Source organism: Scomber japonicus, chromosome 13 (assembly GCF_027409825.1).
Source record: "Scomber japonicus isolate fScoJap1 chromosome 13, fScoJap1.pri, whole genome shotgun sequence".
Classification (NCBI taxonomy): Eukaryota; Metazoa; Chordata; class Actinopteri; order Scombriformes; family Scombridae; genus Scomber; species Scomber japonicus.
Genome location: NC_070590.1, coordinates 20,499,073 through 20,512,403, shown reverse-complemented (window position 1 = coordinate 20,512,403; position 13,331 = coordinate 20,499,073). Strand labels below are relative to the sequence as shown.

Here is a 13,331-nt window from a genome sequence, read left to right as displayed (position 1 = left end):
TCTCATCTAACTCTTTCCCAAAGACATATATATTCCAACATGAACAGAAACCATAGAAAATGAACTTTCAGATAAATTATAATAAGTTTTGTAATTTATTAACACATAGGAAGTGATAAAAGCAAAAGTATAGGCTATAAAACAATCATAGCAGGTACTGTGCGGGTGAGGTAAGAAACCCCAAAGAGTTTATAGTAAAAACCTCACCTCTAGGATTCACAATTTATCCTCATACAGTGGCTATTTGTTTCCTTACCCTTTTGAGATACAAGAAGAAGAAGAAACATGTTAGTAGTAATAACAATAAACAAATGTAAACATAAACAAAGTGAGCACATTAACTAGGGTGGATTAGGATAATGTGGGACACTGACTAATGTGGGACAACTAGACCAGTGTATTTATCACTTTTTCTATTCAGTTATTTTAAAGCTAACTAGTATATGCAAACTGTGTAAGTTATATTGTTTAACATTACACATGTGAACATACAGGCTACTAGTTTTTTAACCTTTCTGATGAGAAAGCAAAACAAAACATATAGGCCAAAAGTTTTGGCAGATAAGGCTGCTTTGTATAAATCAAAGTATTTCTAAGCCTAAAAAAATAGTGTCCCAGCTTACAAAATATACCAATTCTGAAATGATTTGACACAAGGAACATTAATATATGAGCCATTTTCCTTTTCAGTACAATATCTAAAAACTGTCTTCTGATTTAACAATGAAACATCTCAGGGATTAATGCTTGTTGATGTTGATATAATGTATTGGGTTATTATGTAAATATGATGAACAAGTCAGAATTGCAAAAAGTGTCCCACATTACCCTAATCCACCCTATAGCGCAGGTGTTTTTCCATATTAAATACTGACAGTGGTGGACAAGTTTTGATAGAAAAGATAATATAGCCTACAACTCAAGGTCTACCAAGTAGCTTGAAAAAGTACTATTTTAAACTATCATTACCAAAATAGCCTGATTATATAATGCTATACTATATATGTACTGAGTATGTTCATGCAACTGTTCAACTTTAATGACATTTAGTACTATGTCTGTTGTTGGCTGTAACCCAGGCTCCATGCACTTTACTTTTACTTTCTTTGTAAACATTTCAGTTTAATAGTAGACTCATTGGAATGTTCTTCAGATGAAAGCTCCACCTTGACTTCTTTGCTCCTCCCTACACATCTCCTCTACATGACAAAAGCAGGTTTAGAAGAGGAGGAGGTGTCTGTACTGCACCTGCGCCCTGCCTCCCTGCCTCCCTGCCCTTCACCTCACCACCCACCACCGGCCGCTGCTTCCTCATCCTCAGCGCCCACGGCACATCTTCAACTGCGACCCAAACTACAGCGGCACAGCGGACTTAAACGAGGACTTTCCCCGTGTAAAATGTGGACTACCGAGCGACAGAGTAGACAGTGAAGCGCCACCTGTGTCGGGCGGGGAAATGCAGGACGAAACCGGCAAAGCAGCAGCCGGGAGCCCCGCAAACACCGTGCAGGTAGGAGCGGAGGAGGGTGGTTTCGTCCAGGCTCCACTTTAAACAAATAACGGGTTTAACGCCCAAGTCATTACTCTGAAAGTAATGTGGGACCCGTTTACGACAACACCCTTAGGTGTTTTCGTCTAAGCAGGAAAGATAAAATGTCTTCAGATAAAGCAGTCTAACCTGTCCGTCCACATTGCTTGTCTTCAGCTACAGTGAATACAGACACACCGAAGACCATGTCCACCAACTTTTTCACGTCAAGGACCCCTGAACTGACAAAACCAGACCACGGACCCCATTTGATAACACGTTATCCCCGGGTCCTCCATCTGATACGATTAAAAGGTGTTTTATAGGGTGGATTAGGGTAATGTGGGAGACTTTTTGCAATTCTGGCTTGTTCACCATATTTAAATATGAATCCAATACATTACATCAAGACTTAATATCATTATGAAACCCCTGAGCTGTTTCCTTATTTAATCAGAAGACAGTTTTTAGATATTGTACTGAAAAGGAAAATGGCACATATATTAATGTTCCTTGTGTCAAATCATTTCAGAATTGGTAGATTTTGTAAGCTGGGACTCTATTTTTTTAGGCATTTATACAAAGTAGCCTTATCTGCCAAAACTTTCTGATTCTGAACTTTCTGCTGTATGTTTTTTTTTGTTTTGTTTTTTTTGCTTTCTCATGTGTTAGTTTTAAAATAACTGAATAGAAAAAAATATAAATGCACTGGAGTCTAATTGTCCCACATTAATCAGAAAATATACATAAATAGACATACATGTTTTTATTGTGTTAATTATAGATTCAGTTATAGTGAAACAAAATTTTGTAGACCCTTCAAGGATTCCTGAGGGTCCCTGAACCCATTTCTGTAAATACTAGAGATAAAACTTGATCACCTGCAGTGCTCATTCAGCAGATGTGTTTGCCCAGACTTTTCTCATACACACAGCTGTGACTAAGCTGTTTTTTTGTAGTTCTCAGTTGGTGTCATATTGACATTATTCAGGTGTGTGCTGTTTAGATGAGGGTGAATTAGAGTAAGGTGGGACAATTTTGCAATGGCTCTTCAGCAATACATTTCGAATTGAAGCCAACACACTATAATCCACACCCAACACCATTCTGAAATCCCTAAAGTATTTTCGAATAATATCAGAAAAGAGAATACAGATATCACACTCGGAGAAGAAGCGTTCCTTGTGCTAAACTGTCCCAGGTTATTTGTGTTTCCTAATGTGGGACAATTCTGGTAGAAATCTGGGACACCCACTGAAACATCTATATCATGTTCATTTTTTGCAATATGTCCAGAACTAGAAATTGAATGTGCTAAAATGCATATTTCAACAATTGAACTACTTAAATGACTCTCCTGTATTAGTCAAACTATGCTGTCCCACATTTTCTAAAGTGAGATGATCCAACACCATCTAATAACAATCAGCAACATTGCTTTATTTATGACAAATTTATATCTGTAACATTAAATTAGTTTTAATCTTATGCCACTAACCTTTGCAAGTGGGTCTGTGTGTGGACTGACAATATCTATGTGATGCACCCACTTTACTTACATGACACATCTACATTGTTATGTTTGGGCATTAGTAGTTAGATGGTTAGGGGTCATGAGGTATATCATGTAGGTCTGTAAGACTTCAGATAAACTTTCAAAGCATTTGTTAGAAGAAGAGATAGATGTACTTGAATGTATCTGTCCCACATTAAACTAATTCATTCAAAGCTGACCAAACTTATGAGGTAGTGTAAACATTTACCTCCCTTCTGAAATATATAGGACTGTTGTTTTCTCACCAATTTGGGTAACAGTAGTAACAGCTACTATTCAAAGTCTAAAAATCTCCATAAATAATCAACATTTTTTTTAACATAATCTCTTAGTCCCAGTCATTTAAAAGCAAATATACAAACATTACTAGTTCCACCTTCTCTATTGTTATAATTTATGAGGATCAGACAAAACAAGCTATTGAGACTTAAATTTAGACTGTAGGAGAGTGGGCCTGTTTGTGATCCTTGATTATTCTTTTCACACGATCTCAAATTCATTCATTTTTTTAAATTTCAATTTTATGTGTTGCTGCTGTCTTGGCAATGACACTTATGTAATATAGATTCTTGTTCTCAATGAGGATCATAAAGTTATGAGTCTGTTTTTAAGGACATAACCTCAGTTGCAGTTCAATACCTTGTGCAATATCTCAACTTCCTGGATGCTATTTTGCCTTCACATGTTTACATATACTTTAAACATTCAGTATATTCTGTAACTCTCTTCAATCCTGCCAGTTTCATATGTCAAAGTCACACAAAGCTCAATCCTTAATGAAACTATCTTTATTATAATGGAATAGCAGATTATGATTCATGTTTAGAGATAACAACAGTGACAGTAGCGTCACCTAAAGCAGAAGCTGAGTTGTTATCTTGGTCCGACTTCCTCCCTGGTAAATGACATGAGAAAAACTTCCCCTCTTGTTTAGAGGTATAGGAAGGAAGAGGAAGAAATGGTCCAGTTGGTGATTCAACACCTTAGTTACTAAAACCTGACACAAAACTTGTTTTACAGTTGACATGGAAGTGACTCATAACAGAAAAACAATTTGACATTTTCATTGATTTATTTTCTGTTTCTTGACTAATTAAAAAACAATTTAAGCTCTAAATAATCCACATAGAACTATTTTGAGTGCTTTATTAAGAAAAACAAGCAAAAAAAATTGGTCAGGTCTGGATTTTGATTCATGTCTGTATTACTGTGTATTTCCTCTCTTGGTCTGATTTCTTTGTTGTAATTTATTTTCTAGAATTCGCTACATTTGAACGGACATACTGTCACTGAAAATGGCCACAACCAAACAGTTACACCTGCACCACAGCCGCAGTCTGAATCGCCACCCCGGGGCTCCACTCCAACTATGACCATCCCAAGGGAGCAGTGGGGTGGGAAGTACGAGTTCCTGCTGCCCTGTATTGGATACTGCGTGGGATTGGGGAACGTGTGGCGCTTCCCGTACCTTTGTTACCGCAATGGAGGAGGTGAGTGGTCTACAAGAGCTGCCCCTGAAGGCCTCACATGCTTTAAATGCCTGGGTGTATGTCTGTAATCATTTGTTCCACCCATGTGAGCAAGAGGCACTCCTTGCCATGCCCTTGTGTGTGCACTGTCCTCCAGATCACGCTGGCTTATTTTGTACTTTCAGTCCAGCGTTGTCCGTAAAAGCCTTCAGTGCTGGAAGCTAGAACACAAAGCATTCGCTAATCCTCTAAGTAGAGACAGTGTTTCCCTCGATTAAACATCAGACATGTGGTATGCCTGCGCAGCACAGCTTTACGAACTATGCACCTTCATCTGAGATCAAACATGTTGGAGCTTGAAGAACAGTAAAGCGGAATAACATCTGTCTGAAGCTGCCATCTACTGTAGATAAAGGCTGTAACCTGCTTCTACAGTCTACTTGTACCTGCACAAAACAAGTCATTGCTGTGTATGTCTTCCGCCAGCACCCCAGCTGACCTATTTCTAATTTCTACAGGTGTGTTTCTCATCCCCTACTTCATTATGCTGTTTGTTACGGGCGTCCCACTCTTCCTCATGGAGCTGAGTTTAGGACAGTATGGAGCAGCTGGCCCCATCACCGTGTGGAAATGCTGCCCTCTGCTCAAAGGTGATGAACTCCTCCATTGTGCTTTGTAATCCAATAATTACACACTGACAGACACTTTATATCATCATTATGTTAGAATGGTGGCTTCATATTTACAAAAGAAATCTGATTGACACTTGAATCTAACTAGTTGGAGGATGTTAAGTAGTAAAAAAAATATCTGTCTACAGGAATCTTGATCAGAGTAAGGAGTATCTCAAGTTGACATCAAAATGCCTGTGTCACCTGTAAACCCAGTCTAGCATTGTCTTCCAAGAAAGCAACTTGCTGACTCACAGCAGCTTGTCACCTCACTACCATACGTCATGTGGCTCGTCTGGAAAGTCAGCTCAGGTGCTTAAAATACACATCTGATAAAGAAACTTAAAGGAAGTGTTACAGGGCTAAAATCAGATCCAATTGTAAGAGAAGTTTTTATTTTTAAACTGGGAATACCAGTTAAGGATTTTAGCTCAGCAGCAGGTTAGCAAGCTAATTTAAGAGACAGTCGAGATGATCCTTTTAAGTGTTACAGAAGGTCAATGAGCAGTTTCAGGCTAACAAGCTTTACATTAAGGTATGATAGACTCTGAACTGTTTATTAAATCATATATATTTTTATTTTAGGGAGTAAACCCACCTCTTTACTTGCTAATTAAATGTATCCAATAATCAAGATAATCAAATGTGTTCATGAAATAATCCAAAGCATATCTCATACAATATGCCCCACACAGTAGTCTGTCCTGTTTTTTAGGTGCTTAAGGTTGTGTGTTTTCTCACAGGTATCGGCATCGGGATGTTGTGTGTGTCCACGCTGGTGTGTCTCTATTATAACGTCATTATAGCGTGGACGTTTTACTACCTGGGCAGCTCGTTCCAGAGCCCTCTGCCTTGGTCCTGTGATGCTATATCCAATGCTGCTCTCTGTGGTAATGGCACCTCTGTCAATAGCTCCACTGGTAAAGTCCTCAGCCCCACAGAGCACTTCTGGAAGTAAGAGCAATCATTCATTTCTCTATCTGTGACCTAGTGTTTCATTACCTCAGACTGTAAATGGGCTGTATAATTGCACATCTTGATGCAGCTTCATAATACTTATGTTCATATCAAGTGCTATTTTCAGGTCAAATACATTGCCATTCTTTTCTGACAGATTTGTAAATTGATCTGAAGGTATGCATTAGCCCCCAAAGGAAAACTTCCTCCTGCACGCTGACTGTCACCTTTGCTGACCTCACCAAAAAACAAACCAAAGCCATCTAGTGGACTGAAAAGTAGTTGATTTTATTATTTTAGTACTAAAAACTTGAATTTTCAATTGCAAATTATATAATGAAAGATTGATACTTGGCATCCGTGTATCAATACAATATTGCAATGCAAAATATCGTGATACTATGCTGTATTGATTTTCCCCCCACCCCTTGTATACAGCCTGCAAGCCTTGTTCAAATAATCTGTCTTTATACAGCAAACACTGCTATTGTTTATGACGTCAAAATGGTTAAACTGACACCTTTTCAGCTAATATGATTTGATAAACTTCATGTATGATGATACATTCTAACACTAAAATGTAAAATGTATAAAACTAAATAATGCATAAGACTTGCCTTTGGCCTACAGTATATACAGTATAAAGTAGTATGATGTTTTATAACAACAGTTATAACAGACAGCTGAAGACTGCCTGCAAAGTAAAGGTTTATGTACAGCAAATAAACCAAAGGACTCAGACTGGAACAACATACAATTTCTATGTGAGACTGTTTGTTGACCCTAAAAACCAGAGTCCCCTTTCAAAAGAGCATGGCAGGTGTTTAGAGAAAAAAATTACATTTTAAGTTCAAAGATGAAAGTTAAAGCTGGGGTGTGGAGTTACAAAGAAGAAGTGAGGTCATCAGACCACACCTCGTATCTGTCTCAAGTGATTCCAGTTTAGTAGCATTGTGGGTAATGTAGGCATCAGGATTTGACAAGGAAGAAGAACACATGTAATAATAAAAAGATACTTCTGGTTCTGCTCCATCAACTTTGATCTTCAAAACCTGTCCATGGGTAGTTCAACAATGTTAAAGGTTGTTAGTGTGATGCTAAATAGGTGGCGTAGTATTTTAAAGCAAAGCAACAGTAAGCTGTTATTTTAGGTATGGCAGCATGCAACAAAACAGTAACAAAGAGCACCATGTTCACAAGACTTTATGATCTTTCATGCAAAATGGATAAAGCAATTTGTTGTATCTGCTATGAGTAATAGTGATGTAAAATGATGAAGAAAAAACCTTTTAAAAGAATTAATAATTTATCCTCGGACAAATATCTTCAAAGACTCTCTGAAGTCCAGTCCAACAGCGATGTGTCGTTTATTTAGCGTCAGTTAGTGTGTAAAAGGTGTGGCTAGAGGTGTGGTAATAAGTGTGCTGTTGTACTCACACATATTTGTGTTTGACTTGTGTGTCTTGTAGTGAGCAAGTATTGGGTGTTGTAAACAGTAAGGGCCTTAATGACCCGGGCCCTATCCGGTGGCAACTGGCCCTCTGCCTCCTGGCAGCCTGGATCATCATCTTCCTGTGTATGCTCAAGGGCATCCGCAGCTCTGGCAAGGTGAATCAACACAATGTTGGCATTGTCAGCTCCCATAGAACACACACACCCACCCACAATAAATCCTAACAAACTGTCGGCCTAATACGTGTTTGTGCTGACTGTGTTTTCAGGTGGTTTATGTAACAGCTACCTTCCCATACTTTGTCCTCATTGTTTTGATCATCAGAGGTGCCACACTGGAGGGCTCTCTTCAGGGTATAACTTTCTACCTCACACCACAGTGGAGCCGATTAGCCAATGCACAGGTAGGTACTTCTATGCAGCTGCTTGTCTTTTAACCAGTAAAGGAAAGTGTGATCTTATAACACCAGTATTTGCCTTTCTCCACTGGCTCCCTGTCCTTTTTTAGGATTGATTTTATTCCTGGCTTTTAAGGTTTTAAATGGGCTGACGCCACCTTATCTAACAGAACTCTTGTATCTTCAGACTCCAGTTAGAGCAAGGTCGACCAACCAGATGCTCTCAGATGTTCTGATATCCAGGCACAAAAATAGAGGCGACCAAGCCTTTGCAGCGGCTGCCTCAAATCTCTGGAACAGCTTACCTGTTCAGAGAAGAACTGCTCTGACCCTAAAAACTTAAGTCGCTGCTGAGGACCCATTCTTGACCCACAAGACCCTCTATTTTTTAGTTGAGCTTAACACGTTAACTTTATCTTTTATTGTGCCACACTTCTTCTATTTCTATGTGTTATTTAGTTGTATATTTATTTATTTTGGTATTTTACCTCTCCAGCACTGTGAGAGAGACTGTGGTTGTTTTTAAATGTGCTATGCAAATACATTTTGACTTGATTTGACTTGACGTCTGATGGACTGGCACATGAGGCTCATGAGTCTATGAACAAAGTGCTTTTTTGTAGATATTTTCAATGTTTAAAATGTATTTCCCTCTGAAACATTCCAGGTGTGGAACGATGCAGCCTCACAGATCTTCTACTCATTAGGTATTGGAGTTGGAGGTCTGCTTTCTATGGCCTCTTATAATAAGTTCGACAACAACGTCATCAGGTGAGTGCGCGCTTCACCACAACAGTTGCTCTGTTGCAGATGTGATGTTTTCACTCTCTTAAATCAAGGTTCCTTTGCTTTCAGGGACACTATAATTATCACAATAGGAAACTGCAGTACCAGCTTCTTTGCAGGATTTGCCATTTTCTCAATTCTGGGTCACATGGCATGGAGGAAGGGAGTGCCTGTTGACAAGGTGGCAGATACAGGTGGGTACTTTTCTCATTTTGCACAGTAGGTTTAGTAGGATTTTGTGTCCTTTCTTGGTAATAATATCTTTAAAAAAGCCTATCACTTATGTTAATAGATTGTGTTAAACTTTACTATTATTGCATTCTGAGCTTGATATTTTCTTTTTCTGCCTCAGGTCCTGGTTTGGCCTTCGTTGCTTACCCAGAAGCGCTTGCTCTGCTGCCAGGCTCCGTGTTCTGGTCAATTCTCTTCTTCCTCATGCTCTTCATGCTGGGGGTAGATACACTGGTAAGGCCTCACACTCTATAATGCTTGATTGGCAGAGACAAAAGCTCATGAGTCCCCTTCCACATGGATGATATCTTCTGCTCTGCTGCCTCACAGTTTGGCAACATGGAGGGCATCACTACTGCCGTGCTGGATGAGTTTCCGCAGCTCAGAGGGAACGCGTTGCACAAGTCCTTGTTCCTGGGTGCTTTGTGCTTTTGCTTCTACCTGATGGGTCTCCTGTTAGTCACTGATGTGAGTGTGTGTTTAAAGAACTGTTTGAAGTGGCTAAATTTGCATCCCTTGTGCGATCAGGGTCACATTTCCAATGTTGTCTTTGTCTTCATAGGGAGGGATTTACTGGTTCACTCTCATTGACTCCTTCAGCACTAGTTTCGGCCTCATCATCATCACCCTCTTCATGTGCATTGGCATCTCCTTCTTCTATGGTAGCCCATCTCACACCCCTAACCTTCACATCACACTCCTGTAACACCACATCATTCAGTTTCAATCATCCAGCACATGTGATGTTTAGCAAGATGTAAAAGATTTTGTCACACCTTTTCCTTGTTTTCACTTTTTTCCCCCTTTCTCTCATATTGAATATGTTATTGTCTGTTGTCCCAATAATGTCTTGAGTCCTAATGTGTGTCTCTTGAATTCATTTTGCTATTAGGAGTCAACCAGTTTTGTCAAGACATCATCGACATGATTTGCCACTGCCCTCCCTGGTGCACCAAATTGCTGATTTACTTCAAAGCATGCTGGGTCTTCTTCACGCCATTTCTTCTGCTGGTGAGTCAACACGTTAGCTACTAACTAACTAACTAATGAATGAAACTCCCAAAACCTTCTTGATATGCCCTCTTTATGCAGCCGCTAGACAAACCCAGCAAGTGATAAAATGGGGAAGAGTTTATGACTGTCTTTACCTTCTGTGATTTGACATTTAATTAGATTGATCAGAGATAAACAAATTCAGTTTGTTGTCTTTTACAGCACAATGTTTAGTGATTTTAAAGGCATGAATTCATCTAGGGGTCACTAGTTTATGACCGCTGTTCTCCTTTATTTCATAGCAATTCTTACTTTTTTTTGATCCAGCAAAAATGTATTTTCTTTTTATGTGTCAAACCTCCTTTCACATAGTTTCAGTATTGTTGACTACAGCTTCTACGGAGCACTGAAACTAAAAATAAGGAATAAGGAACATTACTTTTTAGATTCTGTTTATCTGGCAGTCAGTTTTTATTATGAGGTTTAAAACAATCAGATTATTTTTCCAAATGAACAATTGTGACCGTTAAGGATATATCTAGTAATGACCTCCACTATCAGCTATATCTGTTTTGTGTCAGTTGTGCAGCCCATGTTACATCACTCCCTCTCTTATTAATGCTACTTTCTTTTGTATGTGACCTGAAGTAGAGTTACTATGCACAAAAAAACTGTTTGATGTACAAATACCCGTTTGTTGTGAGGCATTGTTGCACTTTCCGTCAGAGGGGTAATTTGATGAGGGGTGAGATGCTGTGCTGTTCCGGTCTAATAGAGTTAAAAATATCCCATCAAATATATGCAGAGTTTATTGGAAACTGAGGGAGAGAAAAGACAGATCAGTTGTATAAATAGAGACAGTTGCTAAAAGGAATAACTTGAAATTTGAAATGTAGCCAAATGTGCTGAAATCTTCACAACAACAGCTGTGAATAATTCAAGAGGAGAAACTGACATTCAATCTGAGCCCCCCCTGCAGCATTTCTCTGCTAGCTCTTCTTCAGTTGCAATTGTGGCTTTTTTTTTTTTTTTGTTTGGAGGTAACATTCCTCTGCTAACTATGTGTCTTTCCCCTTGTGGCTGTAGTTCATCTTGACCTACATCTTCATTGAGATGTACAACACACCACTGCGCTACGGCTCCTATGTGTATCCGCGGTGGGGCAAAGCGTTGGGCGTGTGCATGGGTGCGACCTGCTGTCTACAGATCCTCATCTGGGCCATTGTAGCCATCAGCAAGGAAACTGGAACACTGAAAGATGTCAGTACCACCTCTCATGTCATTCTGTGTGTGTGAGGTCCAGTTACACCTCTGCCACGCTCACACATAACAATACTGATCACTGCTGCACCTGATTACATAAAGTAGCTGGTAGATGAAATGAAATCTCCTGCTTTGGAGGGTTAGTAATTGTCTCTGGCTTCTTCTTTTTTTTCAGCGTTTCCAGAAATCAATTCGACCTCTGAATTCCTGGAGGGTAAACTTGAACAGTGCTGAGAGAGCGGAGGAGCATGTGGAGGGTCCATTCACTGTCACTCTCACAGACATGGACTTTACTGCGAGGAGGTGGGAGATGGGAAGCCAGGCGTGACAGTATGGAGAGCAGCAGAAAACACAAAAGAGTAGAGCAAACTATGTCGTCAAGCAACAAAGGAATTTATTATGTAATTCGCTCCAGCGAGGTTCTGGTGGCTGAACAGACTGTGGGTCCTGCAGGGCAGTGTGTATTAATGGTTTTATTTATACTGTAATGTCTGTTTTAAACCATGTATGTTTTTTTAAGGTTTTTTTTACATTGTGTAGAATATAAAAGTTACAATGAATCATGTTCACCTAAGGTAGCATACTAGCATCCCACCAGGCCATTTGGATGATGATGAACTTGTAGTGTGTCTGTTGATCTGATTTATTCCCGTAGTAACAAGGTACAGTGGTTTTATACTGATGGCAGTATCAGGAGGAATGAGACAAAAAATATATCAGGAGGAATGAGACAAAAAATCACAAATCATCAGCCTGCCAGACTAAATGGTGTTAATGACACCCAGCTTTTAATCCATTTGACTCCATCTGCAATTTAATGATTGCTAAAGTTATTTTTAGAATATATAAATAAATAAAAACAACTTGCCAAATGGACAGTATACACACACAGATGTCTTATAATGTACATTTCAAATAGCCAGTTCCTGCAGAAAATGTACAAATTATTTCTCTCATAATGAAAATGATGTTACTCAGAATACATTAATATTACCACTGTTGTTGTAACTTTTAAGAAGAAAAACACTGAATAGAGTCAGCTGGTCAATGTATCAACAGAAACACAAATGTTCTTATTTTTAAGTTTACTGGATTTTTGCTTGTGGCGATCCTTCAGTGTGGATGTCCCCTCTCATTGAATGTATTATTCCCCTTCAAGCCATTCTCCCTCTGGTTTGGTATACGCACTGTATTGTCCTTACTTTCCCAAACCAGTTCACCCACATCACCCACATCATTATTGTCATATTATCAGTCTAACTTTTCTTACAACTGTCCAAGCACATAAGTTTTACTCTGATTTGAGTTACTTGGGGAAGTAACTCAAATCTGTTATTTATTGGCAAATTGGCTTTACTGCCTTAAGTAATTTATACATGTTATTGGAGAATCTGATTAATGTATTTTTTGCTAGAATTGTAAAGATGTTCAACTTTAGAAAGATTAATATGAAGAATTACAAAAAGACCTCATCCAGTTTGATCGGCATATTTCAACACACCGGTCATATCTCTGTTTTGTTCATTACATGAAGTGATTGACTGAAATAAACTGTCCTAGATTGATATTAGTGATCCACTACTGTAGTTACACTTCTCTCTTAGTGGACTGAGCTTTAATATTGTCCTATTAGCCTTATTTGGGGTAACATTTTCTCTGGCTGTTTTTCACAGGGCATTGTTGCAATTTCTGTCACAGTTGTAAATTAGTAGATAAAACCCTTTCAGTAAAATTAAATGTTTAGGATTTAGGATCACTGGTTTGTGTCTTTTTAAAGGGATTTTCAAGCAGAATAATTACCTTTAAAAACCTTTGATTCTGAACATTTTTCTATCCTTTGTTTTAGGATTTTATGTCATATAGCTAAATGTGACACTCACTGTTGACTCTTGACTCTGCCTTTGTCCGCCTTTTGTTGCCGTTCTCTTGTATATAATTGTGCATAATGATTAAATTGTTGTCTTCATATCTTTATATGATCATCCATTCCTTTTTGTTGTGAATGATTTCCTTTGTAAGATGTTGAAT

At 38.7% G+C, this 13,331-nt stretch overlaps 1 protein-coding gene across 1 annotated transcript; it reads left to right on the top strand.

Moving 5' to 3' along the window:
• Positions 1-1,273: 1,273 nt before the first annotated feature.
• Positions 1,274-11,884, top strand: slc6a7 (solute carrier family 6 member 7). Its single transcript, XM_053331421.1, has 14 exons — positions 1,274-1,510; positions 4,342-4,573; positions 5,071-5,202; positions 5,967-6,177; positions 7,650-7,788; positions 7,902-8,036; positions 8,698-8,801; positions 8,886-9,010; positions 9,169-9,281; positions 9,378-9,515; positions 9,610-9,709; positions 9,940-10,058; positions 11,127-11,300; positions 11,479-11,884. Exons 1-14 carry the CDS (start codon positions 1,457-1,459, stop codon positions 11,629-11,631), a joined length of 1,929 nt encoding a protein of 642 aa, XP_053187396.1. The 5' UTR covers positions 1,274-1,456; the 3' UTR covers positions 11,632-11,884.
• The last annotated feature ends 1,447 nt before the right edge of the window (positions 11,885-13,331 follow it).

Bases quoted from the DNA above. Each gene is read 5' to 3' on its own strand.
- slc6a7 (XM_053331421.1), top strand. From the start codon at position 1,457: ATGCAGGACGAAACCGGCAAAGCAGCAGCCGGGAGCCCCGCAAACACC. The intron at 6,178-7,649 runs GTAAGAGCAATC...TGTGTCTTGTAG, and splicing joins CCCACAGAGCACTTCTGGAA to TGAGCAAGTATTGGGTGTTG. The intron at 10,059-11,126 runs GTGAGTCAACAC...TTGTGGCTGTAG, and splicing joins TCACGCCATTTCTTCTGCTG to TTCATCTTGACCTACATCTT.